The sequence below is a fragment of the Engraulis encrasicolus genome, chromosome 11, assembly GCF_034702125.1.
Source record: "Engraulis encrasicolus isolate BLACKSEA-1 chromosome 11, IST_EnEncr_1.0, whole genome shotgun sequence".
NCBI classification, from domain to species: Eukaryota; Metazoa; Chordata; class Actinopteri; order Clupeiformes; family Engraulidae; genus Engraulis; species Engraulis encrasicolus.
The window spans coordinates 7,028,888-7,049,621 of record NC_085867.1 but is presented as its reverse complement, the minus strand read 5'-3'; the positions used below and the strand labels follow the sequence as shown (position 1 = coordinate 7,049,621).

The window sequence follows — 20,734 nt, the reverse complement described above, 5'->3', positions numbered from 1 at the left end:
CGATGGACCAATGGGCCTTCCCACCGCTCTAAATTGTGGACCAATCCCCATGAAAACAACAACAACAACAGCATCGGCCCCTGTCGGTCCACAGGGAAAATGCCCAGTATGCCAGATTACTAGTCCTGCCCTGCAGTCTAGTTAACCTGGATGATGGAGACGAATGAGACCCAAGACTGTTATCTCATTACTCACAAGGAGATCAGTGTGGCCTACCCCAAATATATCATGATCAAAAATCTCATCCTCATTCTCTCTCTCTCTCTCTCTCTCTCTCTCTCTCTCTCTCTCTCTCTCTCTCTCTCTCTCTCTCTCTCTCTCTCTCTCTCTCTATCTATCTATCTATCTATCTATCTATCTATCTATCTATCTATCTATCTATTTATCTCTCTCTCTCTCTGAGCCATGGAGGTGGAAGTAATGATTTCACACACACACACACACACACACACACACACACACACACACACACACACACACACACACACACACACACACACACACACACACACACACACACACACACTGAACACTGCGAAATGGATTCTGATGCATTATACAAAGCATAATGATGGACAAATGGGTTTCTTTTTTCATTTCTCCCTGTGTTATCTTATTTGGATGTCATTGTCTTTATATACCTGCATTATTCTGTCTGTTGTTTTGTCCTCTTGGTGCAGTTTGGCTTTAGTAGTGTTCTTTTGTTTAACAGTCATCAATAGTAATTGAGTTACATAAGCTAATAGTCTTAACCTTTGTTAAAGACACACTCATTGAATTAGCCATGACTGTGACAAGCAGAATAATGGTTCAATGTGACTATGTCCATTACTTTAAAGTTAGATGGAGGCATAGTTTTGCTTTAATTGTTTGTCTGTTTAATTAGAAAGGTTTTTTTGTGACTCACTAACTTGAGAAAAGTGAGAGGTCATTTCAGCTGTACCCCATCAGGCGTAATGCTGCCCTCCACTGGTCTAATCCGGAACGACGTAACTATATACGTGTAATAGTGTGATTACAGTGAAGTGCATTTTTTTTTATCAGCCCTATCTACAGTATTATAGATTATATTACTGTATATTATGTTATATTATATTATATTATATTATATTATATTATATTATATTATATTATATTATATTATAAGTAGTCATTTATTTTTTTATATTTACATATATAAGAGGAAATAGTGGTACATTCCTAACTTAGTTGTCATTGATCTTTTGTCTTTGTGTTTGTGCTACCACTTTTTCATTGACATTGAGTGTTTGTGACCTTTGCTTTCTATTGACTGAGGTGCACACGGAACACACACACACACACACACACACACACACACACACACACACACTCACACACACACACACACACACACACACACACACACACACACACACACACACACACACACACACACACACACACACACACACACACACACACACACACTCATAATAATGTCTGCTTATAACGACTTAGTAAATAATGACCTAATGATGAACAAAGCTTAAACAAATGTTTTTATTCTTAACTAAATTTTATTCATACTTTTCTCTGGACAAAGGCGTCGCCGAACGACTCGTTTGTGTTTGTGTTGACCACTTTTTCATTGATCTTTGTGTTTGTGAGTGAGCTTTGTTTTCTATGGACAGAGGTGTTGAAATATAGAAATAAAGAAACATTTAATAATCTCTGTCTCTCTCTGTGTGTCTCTCTCTCTCTCTCTCGCTCTCTCTCTCTCTGGACAGAGGTGTCGCGTAACGACTCGTGCCCGGACCTGCCTGAGATCCAGAATGGCTGGAAGACCACGTCCCACACGGCGTTGGTTCGGGGGGCGCGCATCACCTACCAGTGCGACCCCGGATACGACCTGGTGGGACGGGAGACCCTCACCTGCCAACTAGACCTCACATGGAGCACACAGCCCCCCTTCTGTGAAAAGAGTATGTATGCTCATGTGGACGTCTATGTGTGTCACTGTTTGTGTGTGTGTGTGTGTGTGTGTGTGTGTGTGTGTGTGTGTGTGTGTGTGTGTGTGTGTGTCTGTGTGTCTGTGTGTCTGTGTGTGTCTGTGTCTGTGTCTGTGTCTGTGTGTCTGTTTGTGTGTGTGTACTATGTGTCTGTGTGTTCAGAAGGAGGGGGGTAATGCGTTCAGATATGTTCAGAGTAATGACGTATTTGTGTAGAAATCAATCTGTACAGAAAGCAGGGTGTCCGAAATGAGGATGATGTTTTCACAGTGAGTGGGTGATGGAAAGTGTTTCCAAAGGGAACAGCAAGCAGCGCTTGAAAGGCACACAGGTGGCTGGAAGCTCAAGCGGTCTTCAGTCTGTTCATTTGGGTTTGTTGGGTGCTCTTGGATATCGGGGATCAGTTCATGTAGAGAGAAGAGTTCATCCAGGCACTCCAAAATAAGGTGTCCAAACGGGAAGTTACATTAAAAAGCCTTTAATGGTACTGGGCTGGGGTTACATTAAAAAGCCGACATGTTTCGACCTCACCAGGTCTTCATCAGGGCTAGGTTCAACATTGAGAAGAAAGGCCTCCCTTAAATAGTGACATCACCACATGTGACCCATTACGCACTACACACATTTGCGCACACCATAGAAAACAAAGAAAAAAATAATAGTCTGGGGTAATAAGTGATGCCACAGAAAAAAATGACCAGAAGTACAAACAAGCATCACAAAAAACAAGTAAAATCAATATCCTCATTTAAACCAGGATAGCGCATGGCATCCAGTTGGTGTATCCAAAATGTCTCCCTCTGATTCAGTCGTTTTAGTCTGTCCCCACCCCTCGGAAGAGGTTTGATATGTTCTACACCCTGTATGCGCAGCAGAGAATCATTCTTACCATGGTATTCATTGAAATGTTTCGCCATGGGATAATCAAAATTGCCCACTCTGATAGCATATTTGTGTTCTGCTAGCCTATCTCGCATGCGCCTTTTTGTGCGTCCGATATAAAAGAACCCTTCAGCGCAAGGACAAGTTAGGCGGTATATGACAAATGTGGAATTGCAATTAATGAAATCTCTCTGTCCGTATTCTCTCGTGGTTTTACTATCCACAAAAGATTTGGCTTGTGTAACATTTGGGCAGTGGGGGCAGTTCATACATCTATAGGTGCCAATAGGTTTACGCAGCCAGGTTTCTCTCTTTTTCACCTGTAGGTGAGAGCGCATTAATTTATCCCTTAGGCTGGGTGCCCTCTTAAAAGACACCAAGGGTGGTTCAGGGAACACCTCACGTAGTTGCGCATCACTTTCAATAATGGACCAATTGTTCTTAATAATTTGCCTGATCCGCGTCGCTTGTGTACTATATGTCGTAACAAAAAAAGGACGGGACTGCTGGTGGCGATGATGTTTCTTTTTGGTCAATAACGTGTTGCGTTGTAGGGAGCGCGCTTTACTGTATGCGTTTTGGATGGCTTCAGGGCGATAGGCTCTATCACTGAATCTTTTCTCCATCAGCTCGGCCTGCTCGTGAAAATCATTTTCAAAATCACAGATACGCCTTAATCTCTGGAATTGGCCTTGTGGAATATTTCTAATGAGATGTGGGGGATGGAATGAATCCGCTCTCAGAATGGTGTTCCGAGAGGTCGCCTTTCTGAATAAGGTGGTGTGCAGCTGTCCCTCCGCGTCTTTATATATCGTCAAATCCAGAAAGTTAATATTAGTTAATGAATATTCCAAGGACAGTTTAATGTGCGGGTTAAGAGTGTTTAGGTAACGGTGGAATTCCAGTAGCTGAGATTCAGAACCATTGAACACCAGGCAAATATCATCAATATAACGGGAGTACCAGGTTATGCAATTACGAAAAGGGTTACACGTATTAAATACATATTCACTTTCCCATTGGCCTAAAAACAAGCAAGCATAATTAGGAGAGAAACAAGATCCCATTGGCATTTCCATTGACTCTTTCATTAAACCCTTAGTAAGGCAGCTTCCTTCCTTTGTGGAGGACACCACAGATGTTTTAAACAAACTTGCTGAGTTACCGAGAGCCCCAAATCACTTTTTAGTCACCATGGACGTTGAAAGTTTGTACACGAACATTGACCATCAGCAAGGCTTGAGAGCATTAAGTCACTTTCTCTCTACCATACGTGACTCTGCGCTCTATAGTCCGGGAGCCGTGGGGTTGAACCCAGATTTCTTTGATAAAGTTTTTTTTTTGCTTTATCTGATAGATTTTAGGCAAGTCTTCAAGATTTCAGACGATGCCCGGTGATATCCCTTGAGCATTTCCAGATTTTGAGCCTTTATTGTCCCATAAATGCAAATTATGACAAAAAACTAAAGACACCTAATATTACTGTGAATAATGTTACAAAATGTACCAAATTGCTTATATTACCTGAAAAACATTCACATTGGACTGCCTTAACACTGCCCTTATTGAAACAAACCCAATATGGGGTAATAATTAACCCTTTCATAGCAGCAATCCCACAAATAAGGCGAGACACTGTAGGTGAATATGGTATTTTTTTTAACTTGCAGATATCAATATGAAACTTTATCAGATGATTACTCGTATGAATTGGAGAAAAAAATGTATTACAAGTTTTCTATATTTTATGTTTAAATATGCTAATTAGGCTATTATCTAATTAAATATGCACTAATTTGCCTATATTTTGATGCAATGAATCTGACCACCTGAAAATGCCAGCTTCAAAATTCCTTTTTTATTTTGTTAATATCGTACATACAAGAATATTTACTGTGGTTAATTGTGGCTATCTCCTTTTGTTATCCAGGTACAGAGAAAATACTGCTAATAACCTTAAAAAATGCAATTTCGCCCTATTTTTATGCATTTAGTTATATAACTAAATGACAAATCAAGAAATGCCCCAGTAAAAACATTCACAACATTGCTTAGAATAAGACTGTAAAGTATGGAACGGATTGTGCATTATGAGATCCTGCATAACATCACATCATGACAACATACATGACAACATCGCCGGTAGGTAGCCTACCACAAATAGCCAACATAAAAGAACCCCCCCCCCCAAAAAAAAAAAAAGAACAACAGAGTGTGGGCTGTTGGCTGTTCCAAAAGATGAGTAAAAAAAATGACATCCAGTGTATCCAGACTGGTATTGAATGATCACATAAATCCATAAAGCCATCAAATAAGATCTGTACATGCATTTAAATTTACACAGAAAGACCTACACTGCAACATACAGTACCGCATGCTCAGAGAGAGAGAGAGAGAGAGAGAGAGAGAGAGAGAGAGAGAGAGAGAGAGAGAGAGTGTGTGAGTGATCGATCGATCTAAACATAGGAAAACAGCTATACATTATATATACTGTTGAGTCAAAAAATTAAGTCAATCCAGTGTATCCTGACTGGTATTAAATGATCACTTAAAAGTCCATAAAGCCATCAAATAAGACATGTACATGCATTTAAATTCGCACAGAAAGACCTGTCTGCACCTATACAACATACAGAGTCCTTAACACCTAAAACACCTATAGCCACATTATATACACCACACACACACACACACACACACACACACACACACACACACACACACACACACACACACACACACACACACACACACACACACACACACACACACACACACACACACACACACACACACACACAGTAAAGCTCACACAACATTGGTTCGGCAGCATCCCAGCCGAAAACATGCACAGAAAATGGTGCAAGGCACACTGTTTATAGCACAGCTACATTTCTTAGAATTGCAGGGCCTTTTACTCTTGCAATCACATCTGATCATCTGTAAAATATAGTCTGGTGCCACTTTGACATTTTCTGGAACACTTATTGGTATCAGTGCTTTGTTGCATGGGTCTTTCTTCCATCCAAATGCTTCAGGAGATAGTTCAGGTGGAGTGTGAACCAATGTCCTCCACAATATTGCTTGAAAATGAGCCCTTTTCACATTCTCAAGAAATGCCTCTGTTGTTGGTAGAAGAGCAGCCAGGTTAGGTGAAGATAAATGACCTTTCCCATTCTTTTTTCCCCATACCACCAACCTTGTATGTGACATGCTGATACTGTCTGGAATGCCATAACATGCCGACACAAAGTTAGTGGCCTCACTGGAAAGTTGTTGGAATGGTGCCAGCACATTACCAATTGATGGCTTGATAACAAAGCCTTTACCAATTCCAAAATAGGATGGCGCAGTGTCACACCCTGATATGGCATGGGCTGGTAAAAGGTCAATTACAATGTCATTTTGTGGATTTACATTTTTAATTTTATCTCTTTCCATGTTAACACGACCACCACTGAAATTATGTACTTTGTAGGCAAACAAATAATCAGCCAAAAAGTATGTAATTATTACTTACAATTTTTATTTTGTGTTACAACAGCACAGGAAGAGTAAATAGCAATGTATGAAATGGTGAAATTCTGTGTTGAATTAGTAATCCTTTCTGGGTATGTCTGAGCTGACACCACCAATATTCGCCTAAATGTTACATATTTCTGCTTGACAAACAGCTAGTTATGTAATTGTCTAAAATTTATTTGGTACGAGGACACTTTCTCCACTTTGATGCGGCAGGCCTACCACCCAGAATGCTCTATGGTTAATCATAGTGCAGTTATGAAGCTGTCAAAAGCTTGCGGGCTATGGCTGCAGCGAAATCAACATGAAAGGGTTAATATCTGAAATTGGCACATCACCCACTCTTATCCTGATGGGTAAGTGTTGGACAACTACAAACAGCAAAACCAAACAACCCACTATGAGATATAAAGCCACGTTTGGCGAAATGTTGGCCTTTGTGTCTCCGACTTGGAAAATCAGGCTTTTTGGGTGAATGCCCCGCCCCCAAACATGCATGACCCCACCCCCACTGATGTCCATACCTCACCACCTGTTGTTACACACATCCTACCATGTAAACAAACACAAAATAAGTATGGTATAGGGTATTTGGTCAGCATAACATGAATTGGGAGCCAAACACTGTTGTAATCTATGGCTGCAGCACATCAAGCATAAAAGGCTCAATATCTGAAAATGCTCAAGGGATATCACCGGGCATCGTCTGGAATCTTAATAGGTACACCTTAAGCAACCACAAACTGCAAAGAAAAAAACTTTATCAGACGAAACTGGGTTCAGCTGATATTTGGCTTTTGGCTGCCGGACTACTATGAGTTTTTGATGAAATTAACAGACTGGGTTATTCATCATAACGTGTTTCTCTTCATGGATGAGATTTATCTTCAAAAAATTGGGGTGCCAATGGGATCTTGTTTCTCTCCTAATTATGCTTGCTTGTTTTTAGGCCAATGGGAAAGTGAATATGTATTTAATACGTGTAACCCTTTTCGTAATTGCATAACCTGGTACTCCCGTTATATTGATGATATTTGCCTGGTGTTCAATGGTTCTGAATCTCAGCTACTGGAATTCCACCGTTACCTAAACACTCTTAACCCGCACATTAAACTGTCCTTGGAATATTCATTAACTAATATTAACTTTCTGGATTTGACGATATATAAAGACGCGGAGGGACAGCTGCACACCACCTTATTCAGAAAGGCGACCTCTCGGAACACCATTCTGAGAGCGGATTCATTCCATCCCCCACATCTCATTAGAAATATTCCACAAGGCCAATTCCAGAGATTAAGGCGTATCTGTGATTTTGAAAATGATTTTCACGAGCAGGCCGAGCTGATGGAGAAAAGATTCAGTGATAGAGCCTATCGCCCTGAAGCCATCCAAAACGCATACAGTAAAGCGCGCTCCCTACAACGCAACACGTTATTGACCAAAAAGAAACATCATCGCCACCAGCAGTCCCGTCCTTTTTTTGTTACGACATATAGTACACAAGCGACGCGGATCAGGCAAATTATTAAGAACAATTGGTCCATTATTGAAAGTGATGCGCAACTACGTGAGGTGTTCCCTGAACCACCCTTGGTGTCTTTTAAGAGGGCACCCAGCCTAAGGGATAAATTAATGCGCTCTCACCTACAGGTGAAAAAGAGAGAAACCTGGCTGCGTAAACCTATTGGCACCTATAGATGTATGAACTGCCCCCACTGCCCAAATGTTACACAAGCCAAATCTTTTGTGGATAGTAAAACCACGAGAGAATACGGACAGAGAGATTTCATTAATTGCAATTCCACATTTGTCATATACCGCCTAACTTGTCCTTGCGCTGAAGGGTTCTTTTATATCGGACGCACAAAAAGGCGCATGCGAGATAGGCTAGCAGAACACAAATATGCTATCAGAGTGGGCAATTTTGATTATCCCATGGCGAAACATTTCAATGAATACCATGGTAAGAATGATTCTCTGCTGCGCATACAGGGTGTAGAACATATCAAACCTCTTCCGAGGGGTGGGGACAGACTAAAACGACTGAATCAGAGGGAGACATTTTGGATACACCAACTGGATGCCATGCGCTATCCTGGTTTAAATGAGGATATTGATTTTACTTGTTTTTTGTGATGCTTGTTTGTACTTCTGGTCATTTTTTTCTGTGGCATCACTTATTACCCCAGACTATTATTTTTTTCTTTGTTTTCTATGGTGTGCGCAAATGTGTGTAGTGCGTAATGGGTCACATGTGGTGATGTCACTATTTAAGGGAGGCCTTTCTTCTCAATGTTGAACCTAGCCCTGATGAAGACCTGGTGAGGTCGAAACATGTCGGCTTTTTAATGTAACCCCAGCCCAGTACCATTAAAGGCTTTTTAATGTAACTTCCCGTTTGGACACCTTATTTTGGAGTGCCTGGATGAACTCTTCTCTCAGCAAGCAGCGCTTCCCATGTATTCCCGTTTGGGGGCCCTAGGCGAGATATGGCCAGAGATATTTACCATGGTGGGGCTGACTGTTGGGGACTCTTACAGAGGGCAAATATTTTGTAAAGATTTTTTTTGTTGGTCTTTCAGACTATATTAGTGACAGGACAGTAGAGAGAGAGAGAGAGAGAGAGAGAGAGAGAGAGAGAGAGAGAGAGAGAGAGAGAGAGAGAGAGAGAGAGAGGAAATGTTTGAGAGACGGGGGAGATCCGGCAAATGACCTGGGTCAGAATCGATCCCATGTGGATCTTCAGAAGTACTTGTTCAGTAAAACAGTTAACTATCCACATTTGAAGATGCTACTGTGACTTTCTTCTAGTAGTTCTACTACTGTGACTTTCTACTAGTCCTTTCCCCTGACACACCAGATTGTGAAGTGCAGGAGCGTGGAGGATATCTTTCTTTGTTTTTCAGTCAGTCAGTGTGCTGCATGTGCCTGTAGATTATTATTCATGGCCCCTCAGATGGGCTTTTTGCACACGTATCCATCTTGACATGCAGAGTGACATTGCCAGCCATACTGTGACAGTAATCACACCACTCCACTCCACTCCCACACTTTTCACTCAGCCTTCTGGAACAGAAGCACCCCACAATGACTCTTACGCTGAATTATGACTTTAGTAATGGCAATGATTTGATCAGTTCTCTCTAAGTCTTTCTCTTGTCTTTCTGTCTGTCTGTGTGTCTGTCTGTCTCTCCTGTCTCTTTCTCCTGGCCTCTGTCTTACCTCCTTCTCTTTCTCCATGTGTCCATTCATCTCTATTCCTCCCTTCTTCTCTATTTCTGTTACTTAAAGGTGGGGTTGCAGGTTAACCATTTTAAGAAAATTTACCATTTTGACATCACGTTGGGGGTTCCGCAGGCTCATAGGAGTCTATGTAGAACCTTAGAATCCTGGGGGAGTTCCCCCAACGTGATGTCATCCTCTGCATCCCCAACACACACATACACACACCTTTACTTTTATAAGCTTGTGAATGATTTGGAAACTTTTGAAGCAAGGTGGTGTTATAAAAACGCTTTGTCCTGAGCAGTGAACTGCACTTCAGCCATCTTTTGTAGATGATGATTGGTTGGTTAATGTGGATTACTGTATGCAGGGAAGGTGACAGGGAGGGTCAAATGGGTCAGTTGTCTTTGGCCCCAAGGAGAGACGGGCCCCAAAATCGGGTCCTTATTACATTGTATGTAGTATTGGATCAGGGGCCCTTTTCAAAATGAATGACTTTGTCCCGGGCCTGGCAAAAGCTGTCAGTGGCCCTGAATGTACAGTGTGTATGTACTGTTTGCTCTCGGCGAGTTGCCATGGAGTGATTGGGCAACAACCTTATTGTAAATAAAGAACGTTTGAAAATCTCAAAATCTCTATCCCCCTCTCTTTCTCTCTCTCTCTCTCTCTCTCTCTCTCTCTCTCTCCCTCCCCCAGTCATGTACTGTTCGGACCCGGGTCATGTGGACCACTCGACCCGCACCCTGTCGGACCCCAAGTTGCTGGTCGGCACCTCTATCCAGTACACCTGCAATCCCGGCTTCATCCTGCAGGGGGGCGCCACACTCACCTGTTACGGGAGGGAGCCGGGAACTCCTGTCTGGACCTCCCGCCTGCCTCACTGTGTCTGTAAGTGCCCTGCGCACACACTCAGGCACACACACACAGGCACACACACACACGACACACACAGGCACACACACACACACACACACACACACACACACACACAGAAGCGGAGTGGAGCTGAGAGGAGAGGAGAGGAGAGGAGAGGAGAGAAGAGGAGAGGAGTGGAGCTGAGAGGAGAGGAGAGAAGAGGGGAGGAGAGGGGAGGAGAGGAGAGGAGAGGAGAGGGGAGGGTAGGAGAGACGAGAGGAGAGGAGAGGAGAAGAGAGGAGAGGAGTAGAGCGGAGGCGACACTTAGGCAGGCAGGCAGATGGGCTTCTCAGAGGCACCATGGTAACACCACAACAAGAGCCTTTACCGTCGCCATGGACACACAGCGTTTGGATAGAACACTCGCATCATGTTTCCTTCCACCAGCCCCAGCTTAGAAATGTTGTTTTCGTCAGGGAGGGGGGGGGTGTTTGGCGGTGCCAAGCAGCAAAGGCAGCAAATTGGAAAAGTTGAAACTGCCTTGTGATGGATGTGTTTGTTTGCAAATCTGATGTTGTTTTTGTGACTTTTCTTTCCACCCCAATGTTGTTGCTCTCTCTCTCTCTCATTTACTTCGAAGCTGCTGGCAGTCGTGGTAGCACACAAACTCAGTCAGACAAACTGTTCTAGTAACATTTGATGGATGCATAAAAAGCATTATAACTTATAACTTAGTTCAATTAACTAATGAACAGAAAATTATCATTTCTTTCCAAATGAGTGGGAAACGTTATGCTAATTTATTATATGTTAGCTTTTTTTAAATCAAACATTAAAAGCGTATGGCACTATTTTGGGGCTTAATACAGTTAAAATCGTTGGCCGGGGTTTATAAAGGGGGTAAAGTGTCTTATTTTTCATGTTGGGCGTTGTCTTGCTTTAAGACAAGTTAAAAGAGGGATTATGTAGCTAAGCTAGTTAAAGTTAATGGATCACTGTAGTATGTGTGATCCATTGACTCTCACTAGTTTAGATTCTTACTCCCTCCTTAAAACAAGCGCCTAACATGAAAAATAAGACACTTTACCACCTTTATAAACCCAGGGCAATTTTAACCATATTCAGCCCCAAAATTGTGACATACCCCTTTAACATTTGTTTGTACATGAATAAAAAATACAGATATTTTACAAAGTATATGTATTTTATCTGGCAAACAACATAATCATGGGTCTACTATTTCTTACTGTACATATGGCTGTATGGGCCAGCCTTCTCTATTATAATCCAGATGTTCTGTTTCCTTTCTCTCTTTGCGGTATCTTCATGTGTGTGCGTGTGCGTGTGCGTGCATGTCTGGCAGCAGGGACTGCCGTGGGGCAGCCGTGGGCTAGTGGTTAGGGAGTTGGTCTTTCAATCTAGGGGTTGCAGGTTCGAACCCCCCCTGACCTCTCCCTACACCTCCATCTATGGCTGAAGTGCCCTTGAGCAGGGCACCTAACCCCACATTGCTCCAGGGACTGTAACCAATACCCTGAAAAATAATAGGTGTAAGTCGCTTTGAACAAATGAAAGCGTCAGCTAAGTGAAATGTAATGTAATATCTGTGTGTGTATCTGTGTGTGTATGCGTGTGTGGGGTTTTGAAATGTCAGACAGGCACTTTTGATCCGATGAGTTTTCTGCAGATTATTTTTATTACTGCCCCGACTGGAACAGGAGACATCTTCTTCAAGGGACACCATTGTGTTCCTGGGATTCCTGGTAGAAAAAGCCTGCTAACTTGTGGCATCGTTTAGCCTTTTATAGGCCCTCTGACAGGGACATTCTTTACACATGCAATTAGCCCCATCTCACCTAAGGCAGAGGCAGCCAGTCTTCACACAGACTAGCCCAAAGCTCAGATTAAAGTACTTAACACAACTGGAAAATATATATATATAGACACATACATATCCATCTATATTCCTACATATACCTGTACATATAAGAATCTACATAAGAATCATATAATAATAAAAAATTAACCGTGTGTGTGTGTGTGTGTGTGTGTGTGTGTGTGTGTGTGTGTGTGTGTGTGTGTGTGTGTGTGTGTGTGTGTGTGTGTGTGTGTGTGTGTGTGTGTGTGTGTGTGTGTGTGTGTGTGTGTGTGTGTGATCTCTGTGTGTGTGCGTGCGTGCGTGCGTGCGTGCGTGTGTGTGTGTGTGCGCGCGCACGTGTGTGTGTGTGTGTGTGTGTGTGTGTGTGTGTGTGTGTGTGTGTGTGTGTGTGTGTGTGTGTGTGTGTGCACATGCAGCGGAGGACTCTGTGTCGTGTGAGAACCCCGGCCTGCCTGATCATGGCTACCAGGTGCTGTCCAAGAGACTATACCTGCCGGGGGAGTCTCTTACCTTCATGTGCTACCAAGGCTACGAGCTGGACGGGGAGTTCGCCATCAAGTGCATTCTGGGAAACCCCTCCACCTGGAGCGGTCCCCTGCCCGTATGCAGAGGTCAGTAGGCTGAGGGAAGAAGATATGAGGATATAGACTACACCGCCTTCCACATTATTACACAAATGACATTTTTTGCCGTTTTCCAAAATAATCAATAGAAATGACAGTCGTCATAATTTTCAAGTCATCAGCCATTAGAGTGCAATTGAAAAGTTTTTGAATGAACCTTCCAATGATAACTTTTTTTTTAAATAATAAAAAACTTAAAATGCCCAAAATGCTATTAATGCTCTAATTACAACACTACAAAACTATTTTGCGTAATAATGTGGAACAGAGCATTTTATTTTTTATTATTATTTTAAAAAATACCGTTATCATTGGAAGGTTCATTCAAAAACATTTTAATTGTACTCTAATGGCTGATGACTTAAAAATTATGACGACTGTCATTTGTATTGAGTATTTGGGGAAATGCGGTGTAGACTGGAAATACGGAATCTCTTAGAAATAAAAGTACAGCTCCGTGTTGAGCTGAAACGGGACACAATTTTGTTAAAATGCAGGAAATTGCATCTGAAAAATGTTTTTGTTTTGTTTCTGTGGAAGGACCCCCACATCCCTCGCGACAACGAAGTGTCCTTTAAGACATTAAACAGTATTCAACCTCAAAAAAGAATGTTTAAAAAATAATTCTGCATTTTTGCTTGACATTCGGCATACATGTACCATCTTTGTGCCCCACAGCGCGGCCAGACTGCTTTGGTAACCACGCCTTGGAAGGTAAGATGGTCTTTTGGAACGTCCTCTTGTACTCTCAACTTTGACCTCTCGAACCATTTCCTGCATTCTTATGTATCCACTTCTACCATTTTGCTTATTCCTACTCATAGAAAACTACATGTCGTGTTTGTCACACTATCAGCAAAGATAGTACAGTGTACTTCGTGTATCGCTGTACAAAGATGGCCGTGATCAAATTGGCATATTTGTTCCAGTACAGTAGTCTGAGTTAAGCTATATTTATGCTTCGGACGCATAGCCTCTGCGTCCGTCTGTCTTCCGTCTGTGCGAGTCCACGCCCCCCGCGCAGAGGCTCTGCGCCCGTCGTCGAGCGCCTCGAAAAAATTCTAACTATCCGTCGGACGGACGCGGAGGACGCAGACAAAAAGGCGCTATGATTGGTCGTCTCGCTACTTCCTTGTTCTGTTCTTGTGGCAGCACAATGCCAGTAGTTTGCGAGAGCAGAGCTGTATTCTGTTAAAAACTATATTAATGCCTTGTGTGTAAATGTGTGTAAATACACGAAGCTACAAGCTAAGTAACAAACAATGCATCAGTTGAACACTGTTTTACTACTGTAGCCTGTTCCTCCACAGAATGTAAACACACATCGGCAGAGTCAACTGTTTACATGATTGCATTTTCTGCACGTGAAAACAGACTGGATATGTCAAGTCATGATACCAGTACATTGCCTTTGCAGTTTGTGTGAAAACACTTACCTACCTGGGCTAGAAAACAACATTGCTTAATAATGACCGCAGTGCTTACAATGTAAAGTAATAGCGCAATTTCAAATGTGTCTCGCGACGAGACCGCGAACCTCGCAGAACTCGCAGATGCAAGAATATAATGTTGGTTCGTGGCCACTCCCACGCGACTTTTGACGAGCGCAGTTGCAGAAGTCTAATCTGACCTATAGTCGACGCTGCATTTAGCTTTCTGAGTCAATGGGTTTCTTTCATAGATTGTATATTACTAATATGATTTACATTCTATGGTTTCTTTCCATTGTCCTAACTCCCATCCTCCCTTCTGCTTGTGGCCTCATGATGACTTTGCAAGACGTCATTGACGACTGAAGTTTAATTCAATATCTCGCAAAAGTGCAATTCAAAGGTCATTTTCTCATTTGTCAATCGGGATGTGGAAAGGGGAAAAGTCTCCCAAAAGTTGTTGGAGTTAGGTTGACAGCGGGGAAACTCGATTGTTTTCTCCACGGAGGCGGGGCGTCAGGGAAGTGCGAGGACACAAGCACAAGTCAAGGATGGGTGATAATGGAAATATAAGCTACCGACCCGCCAGGTTGGTGGGGGGAGGAATTAACCAATTCTCTCCCCCATCCTCCTCCATGACTGAGGTACCCTGAGCATGGTACCGTCCCGCCACACAGCTCCCTTGGGGCACCATTGGGGGCTGCCCCCTTGCAGGGGTGAGGCATAAATGCAATTTCGTTGTGTGCAGTGAACACTTGTGTGCTGTGCAGTGCTGTGTCACAATGGGAGTGTGAGTTTCCCAGTTGGGCTTTCACTTCACTTTATTTGGCCGTGTTGCTTATTCCTACTCTCCTTCCTTCTTGTCTCTTCTTCTGTGGCTCTCTGGCCTCCTTCTGTGCATGTGGCGTCTGGCCTTTTCTGCTGCTGCGCCCCCTAGTGGCGGAGGCGGCGGCCGGCTCCCATCTGGACGGGGGCAACATGGCGCTGGCCATCTTCATCCTGGTACTTCTGCTCTCCGTGCTGCTTGGCGGCCTCTATGTCTATGTCACGAGGTCAGCCTTCCTTCCTTTCTCCCTCTACTACTACTTCTGAATGGCCAGATTGTGTGTGTGTGTGTGCGTGCGTGCGTGCGTGCGTGCGTGCGTGCGTGCGTGCGCGCTGTTTGGTGGCATCTATGTCTGTCACGAGGGTAGCCTTCCTTTCTCCCTCTACTACTACTTCTACTTCTGACTGGAGAGAGAGAGAGAGAGAGAGAGAGAGAGAGAGAGAGAGAGAGAGAGAGAGAGAGAGAGAGAGAGAGAGAGAGAGAGAGAGAGAGTGAGAGAGAGTGTTCGCTGGGCAGCTGACAGCCTTCAATTCAATGTATTTGGGATTCAATTCTGGGTCTCCCATCTCCATGGGCCTGGGACAACGCACCCCTTTGGCCCGGTTGCCCTGTGTGTGTGTGTGTGTGTGTGTGTGTGTGTGTGTGTGTGTGTGTGTGTGTGTGTGTGTGTGTGTGTGTGTGTGTGTGTGTGTGTGTGTGTGTGTGTGTGTGTGTGAGAGAGAGAAAGAGATAGAGATAGAGATAGAGGCACAGTGCACTTTAGCCGCTCAATAAATATTCTTTCGATAAACACGTAACTATCTACACTACCTCTAGGCGATGTATCTGCCATACTTATATGCTGTTGCGTGTTCCTCATCTGCCCTGTAGGTGTCGCTATCACTCGAACCTGCGCCTGCCTCTGATCTACCCTCACCCGTACAGCCAGATGACTGTGGAGACGGAGTTTGACAACCCACTCTACGAGACAGGAGGGGTAAGGCATGACATTACAAGACATGGTCATTACAATTTTAGTAACAAGTTAATAATATAGGCTTTGCATGAAAGGGTTAAAAGACAACCTGGAAGCTTGTTGTGTCTAAGCCTAAAATGTTTTTCATGTTGTGTTCAGATGGAAATACACACTGTGTTGGAATACTATATTGTGTTGGTCAGTGGTGTTGAAAGAAGAGTTGGTAACACTTAACTTGACGATAGCGCCATGCATACGACATAGCAGTGTCATAACAGTATAATAATATAACAGTGTCATAACATGGTCACGCATGTGTCACAAACGTTATGTCAATGTCATCAACATTTTATGACTGTCATTAAGTGACATCTGGTTATGGTATAGACAACCCTAACAATGTCAACTTTTCATGACCATAAAACGTTTATGACATCATATTTATGACTCGCCCGTGACTTTGTCATGACACCGTTTTGGCTGAGCGAACCTGATGATGCACAGAGGTGAAATGAGTTGGTCACTCTGAATAAAAGAGCATAACGTCAAACAAGGGTGCGGTAAACTTTTTCCTTTTGAAGTATTGAACACTCTAGAAGCTGCGCATGGATCTTCGAACTTTTGTAACTATTATGACACTGTTAGGTATGACGCCGGCGAGTGTAAAGTGTAACCAGTGTAACTGCCGCCGAGTGTAAAGTGTAACCAAAGGGTGTTGTGTTGTGCGTTTGTGTTTTCCAGGACACAAGAGAGTACGAGGTGTCATGACATTGTTTTGACACTATTATGACACTGGTATGATGCCGGCGTCAAGTAAAGTGTAACCAAAGAGTGTGTGTTGTGTTTGTGTGTTGTGCGCTTGTGTATTCCAGGACACAAGAGAGTACGAGGTGTCAATATGATGACGAACAGGAAGCTCCTGGCGACCCATCGTGGCCCCTCCCCTCACTTTAATATGTGTACATAGCCCCGCCCCTTTGCTCCTGTTCCTCAGCCTCATCAAAGAGTGTAGATTAGAGAAAGAGGATTCAAACGCCGCCCACCCAATGCAAAGGAGAGTGCTCAAGTTTGGTCTTCTAAGGGGGCGTTGTCCCCTCCATCTTCTTCTCTTTCTGTGGCATTTGGTGAAGGCTTGCATGAGATGTGCGCTATACTGCCATCTACAGTGCCAAGGGAACTCAATTTATTCCCAGGACATCCATAGGTCTCCTAACCGCAGGTCTCCTAAAGGGGCATTCACAAGACACCACACTGATCCAGGAAATGCACGGGTTTGAAGTATCTTACTTACTCTAATCTGCTCTCTTTGGCTCATCCAACTTGTCTGCAGTATGCACAGCTGCCACTAGGGGTCAGGCAAACACAAGCTGAGAGGGTTGCAAGGATCGAAAACAGGAAGAGAGGCAAAGAGGCACGGAGAGAGAAGAGAAGAGGAGAGAGGGGAACTAGGTGAGAGGTGGAGAGTACATGTGACATACAGAGAGAGAGAGAGAGAGAGAGAGAGAGAGAGAGAGAGAGAGAGAGAATGTGATGGAAAGTGTGTGGAGAGTATGTTTGTGTGAGCTGGGAGGTGGAGAGTAGGCCTACATGTCAGAGAGAGAGAGAGAGAGAGAGAGAGAGAGAGAGAGAGAGAGAGTTTGTGTTTGTGTGGAGAGTATGAGTGTGTGTTATTGTGAGGTAGGTTATCAATAGGAGTATGTGTGAAGAAGACAATGCGTTGCTCTGTGTTGGTGAGTATGGTGATTTGGAGAGAGATGCTCAGAGAGGTGTGTGATAGACACAGATGAAGTCTTTGCAGTACTTGTACAGTAGCCTACGTACAACCTGAGCGTTGCTTACTCGAGACATAACAATAATGGTTATGGTTCTGAAGTAGGTGTTTAAAACAAAAATAACACATGCACTTGATTTTAGTAAAGCATTCATTTCTCATCTAAACATTTTGGAGAGAAAGAGGTAAAGGGAAAAAGGAGAGAGAGATAGAGAGAGAGATAGAGAGAGAGAGAGCTGGGTACACAAAGGCTGGGTACATGAACTGTCACAAGCTGCGCTGGCATTTTCTGTAAAATACTTGACTGACACACGCTGAAAGGACACCTTGAAATGGCACCTTCTGTTCAAAGGCAGATCTGTGGAACGAATTTAAACCTAACCAGTCTGTCTAAAAAAACCCTTCCTGCCTGCAGTCATTTTTACAGCTTTGTACTGTAAACAGTTTTTAGAACAGGTTTTGGTAGTCAACAACCCCCCATTGCAAGTAACATAAAAAAACAAAATCTACAAGGAAAAAAGATGTATTTATTTTGATGTAAATGTGATGTTTTCTGCTGATCAGTGTACATTCTTTTGTTTTGAAAGTAATAAAAAAGGAATATGAAACTGGTTTCCCTAAATAACTAGTGAAATAAATACAATAGATTTCTTACAAAATGGGATTTGTCCTCATTTTTGTTTATTGCGTTGACCTAGATCCATGTATTTCTGGTGTGGTTTTCTCCTGAGGTTCAACTGCCTGTGGATACTCATCATTCATTGACTTTGCCTGTTGCTGTGTGAGAGGGTTCAGAGTTGCTGGTAAATATTTACATTACATTACATTGCACTGCATTACACTTAAGCCCGGTTCAGACTCATCCTTCAATTGCAGGACACGTACTGTCAGTGGGGGGTGATGGCAGATCACGTACCCAAGCAGCCACCACACCCCCCTTTTTACAGCTGAGATGACCCCTTGCAGCGCTCAACCTATATTTCTCCCAGGCTAAATTGTCTGTAATCTCCTGCTAAATAATAAATAAATAACTAATATACGGCAAAACAAGTCAATACAGTCTCGAAGAGATTTGGAAGTCGATGATAATCAGGCTTAAGTTCCCCACCCGTGACTTAAAGAGGAATAAATGCAGTTTAGAAAATTTTACATTGCCAGTCTAAGTGTTGCATTAGCACTGCTTTATTTAACTGGAGAGTGGTAATATGTGGCCAGACTAATATTCCCCTCACAACACAGCACAAACTGAAATACAGCGTCCAATGAAACACAGCACGAACTGAAATACAGCGTCCAATGAAACACAGCACGAACTGAAATACAGCGTCCAATGATGCACGACAGACAATGGAGTTCGGAGCCTGTGTTTCATGAATGACAATGACCAGAACAATCTACAATAGGCTACACAATGACCTTTCAGTGTTACTTCCACTGCAGACAATAGTCACAATGGAAACACAAATCAGTATTGTCGCAGGTGGATGAATACCTCTCGGGTCCTAAAGGAATGCATTGAGTTACTGTCTTATGGTTGTACAACATAAAGGATTATCATTTGACAGAAATGCATTCAAATCAGTGGGGAAGCACGGCAGCACTGTAGAACAAACGTTGAAATGACACATAAACCACTTCAAGTTTTTGTTGATACATGTTTCAAGCTCTGGAGTCGATGCCATTGTTACTGGTGTTCACAATATTGATAGTAGGAAACATTGACTCACTCTTGTCATCTGTTGGGTCTCTCACTATTAGGCAATTAAACCTCATCCTTATCTCTCTCCCTCTTCTGTCCGCCACGTGTTAGGTGTGTCCAATAGCTGTTTCCTGTCGTCCAGATAGAGAGAGGACCTTTCTCTTTTATCCATTATCTCCCATGGGTCCAGTGTTCCAGTCTAAACAACAAAACGAGGCAGCTACACTATTGTCTGGTCATGTGGCAATGTTCCCGTTGCCAAAAACAAAACAAAAACATATTTTATCTGTTTGAATGTGTTTTGCCTTTTCTTTGTGTTGTCTGTCATTGAACTCGTCAGGGTTGTACAGTATGTGCTGTCAGTGGCGTGTTCTCATATATTCTTACAATGTTTGTGAGCTCCTTTTAAATGTTTTTTTTCTCTTTCTTTCTTATTCTTCACTTTCATGAATAGCAAGCTGAAGGGGAATGGACACATGGACACTAACCTCTATTAAATGGTCTATTAAGTTGCCTAATACATTAATTAAATAACATTACATTTTGAAATAGATGAAAAGTAACAAAAACAAAAACAGACAGAGGAGAATACAAAAGGGCTAATGACAAACATGTTTATGTCAGATGAAAATGCCTGATAAAGTACAGTATATCCCAAGTCTACCTTTGTGGTGCATGAACAACAAGTGGGTAAGGAATTGTCCTTTCCTCACCTCTCCTCTCCTCTCCTCTCATCTGCCCTCCTCTCCTCCACAGTACTCACCTCTTCTCTTCTCTCCTCCCCGCTCCAGTACTTTCTTCTCTCCTCTCCTCTCCTCTCCTCTCCTCTCCTCTCCTCTCCTCTCCTCTCCTCTTCTCTTCTTCTCTCCTCTCCTCTTCTTCTCTCTCTTCTCCTCCCCGCTCCAGTACTTTCTTCTCTCCTCTCTTCTCCTCTCCTCTCTTTCCTTCTCATCTCCTCTCCTCTCCAGTACTTTCTTCTCTTCTCTTCTCTTCTCTTCTCTTCTCTTCTCTTCTCTTCTCCTCACCTCTCCTCTCCTCTCCTCTCCTCTCATCTCCCCTCCTCTCCTCATGGGGCCAGCTCTGCCACACTCAGC

General features: G+C 43.1%; 1 protein-coding gene across 1 annotated transcript in view; it reads left to right on the top strand.

The window, feature by feature from the left end:
- LOC134458660 (seizure 6-like protein) overlaps positions 1 to 18,591 on the top strand; it is a 141,134-nt gene extending 122,543 nt beyond the window's left edge. Inside the window, exons 14-20 of the mRNA XM_063211090.1 lie at positions 1,749 to 1,943; positions 10,299 to 10,490; positions 12,753 to 12,947; positions 13,638 to 13,673; positions 15,327 to 15,441; positions 16,086 to 16,191; positions 17,043 to 18,591. Of these exons, the coding sequence (XP_063067160.1) occupies positions 1,749 to 1,943; positions 10,299 to 10,490; positions 12,753 to 12,947; positions 13,638 to 13,673; positions 15,327 to 15,441; positions 16,086 to 16,191; positions 17,043 to 17,072 (869 nt within the window). The 3' untranslated portion in view covers positions 17,073 to 18,591. The remainder of the gene's footprint in view (positions 1 to 1,748; positions 1,944 to 10,298; positions 10,491 to 12,752; positions 12,948 to 13,637; positions 13,674 to 15,326; positions 15,442 to 16,085; positions 16,192 to 17,042) is intronic.
- The last annotated feature ends 2,143 nt before the right edge of the window (positions 18,592 to 20,734 follow it).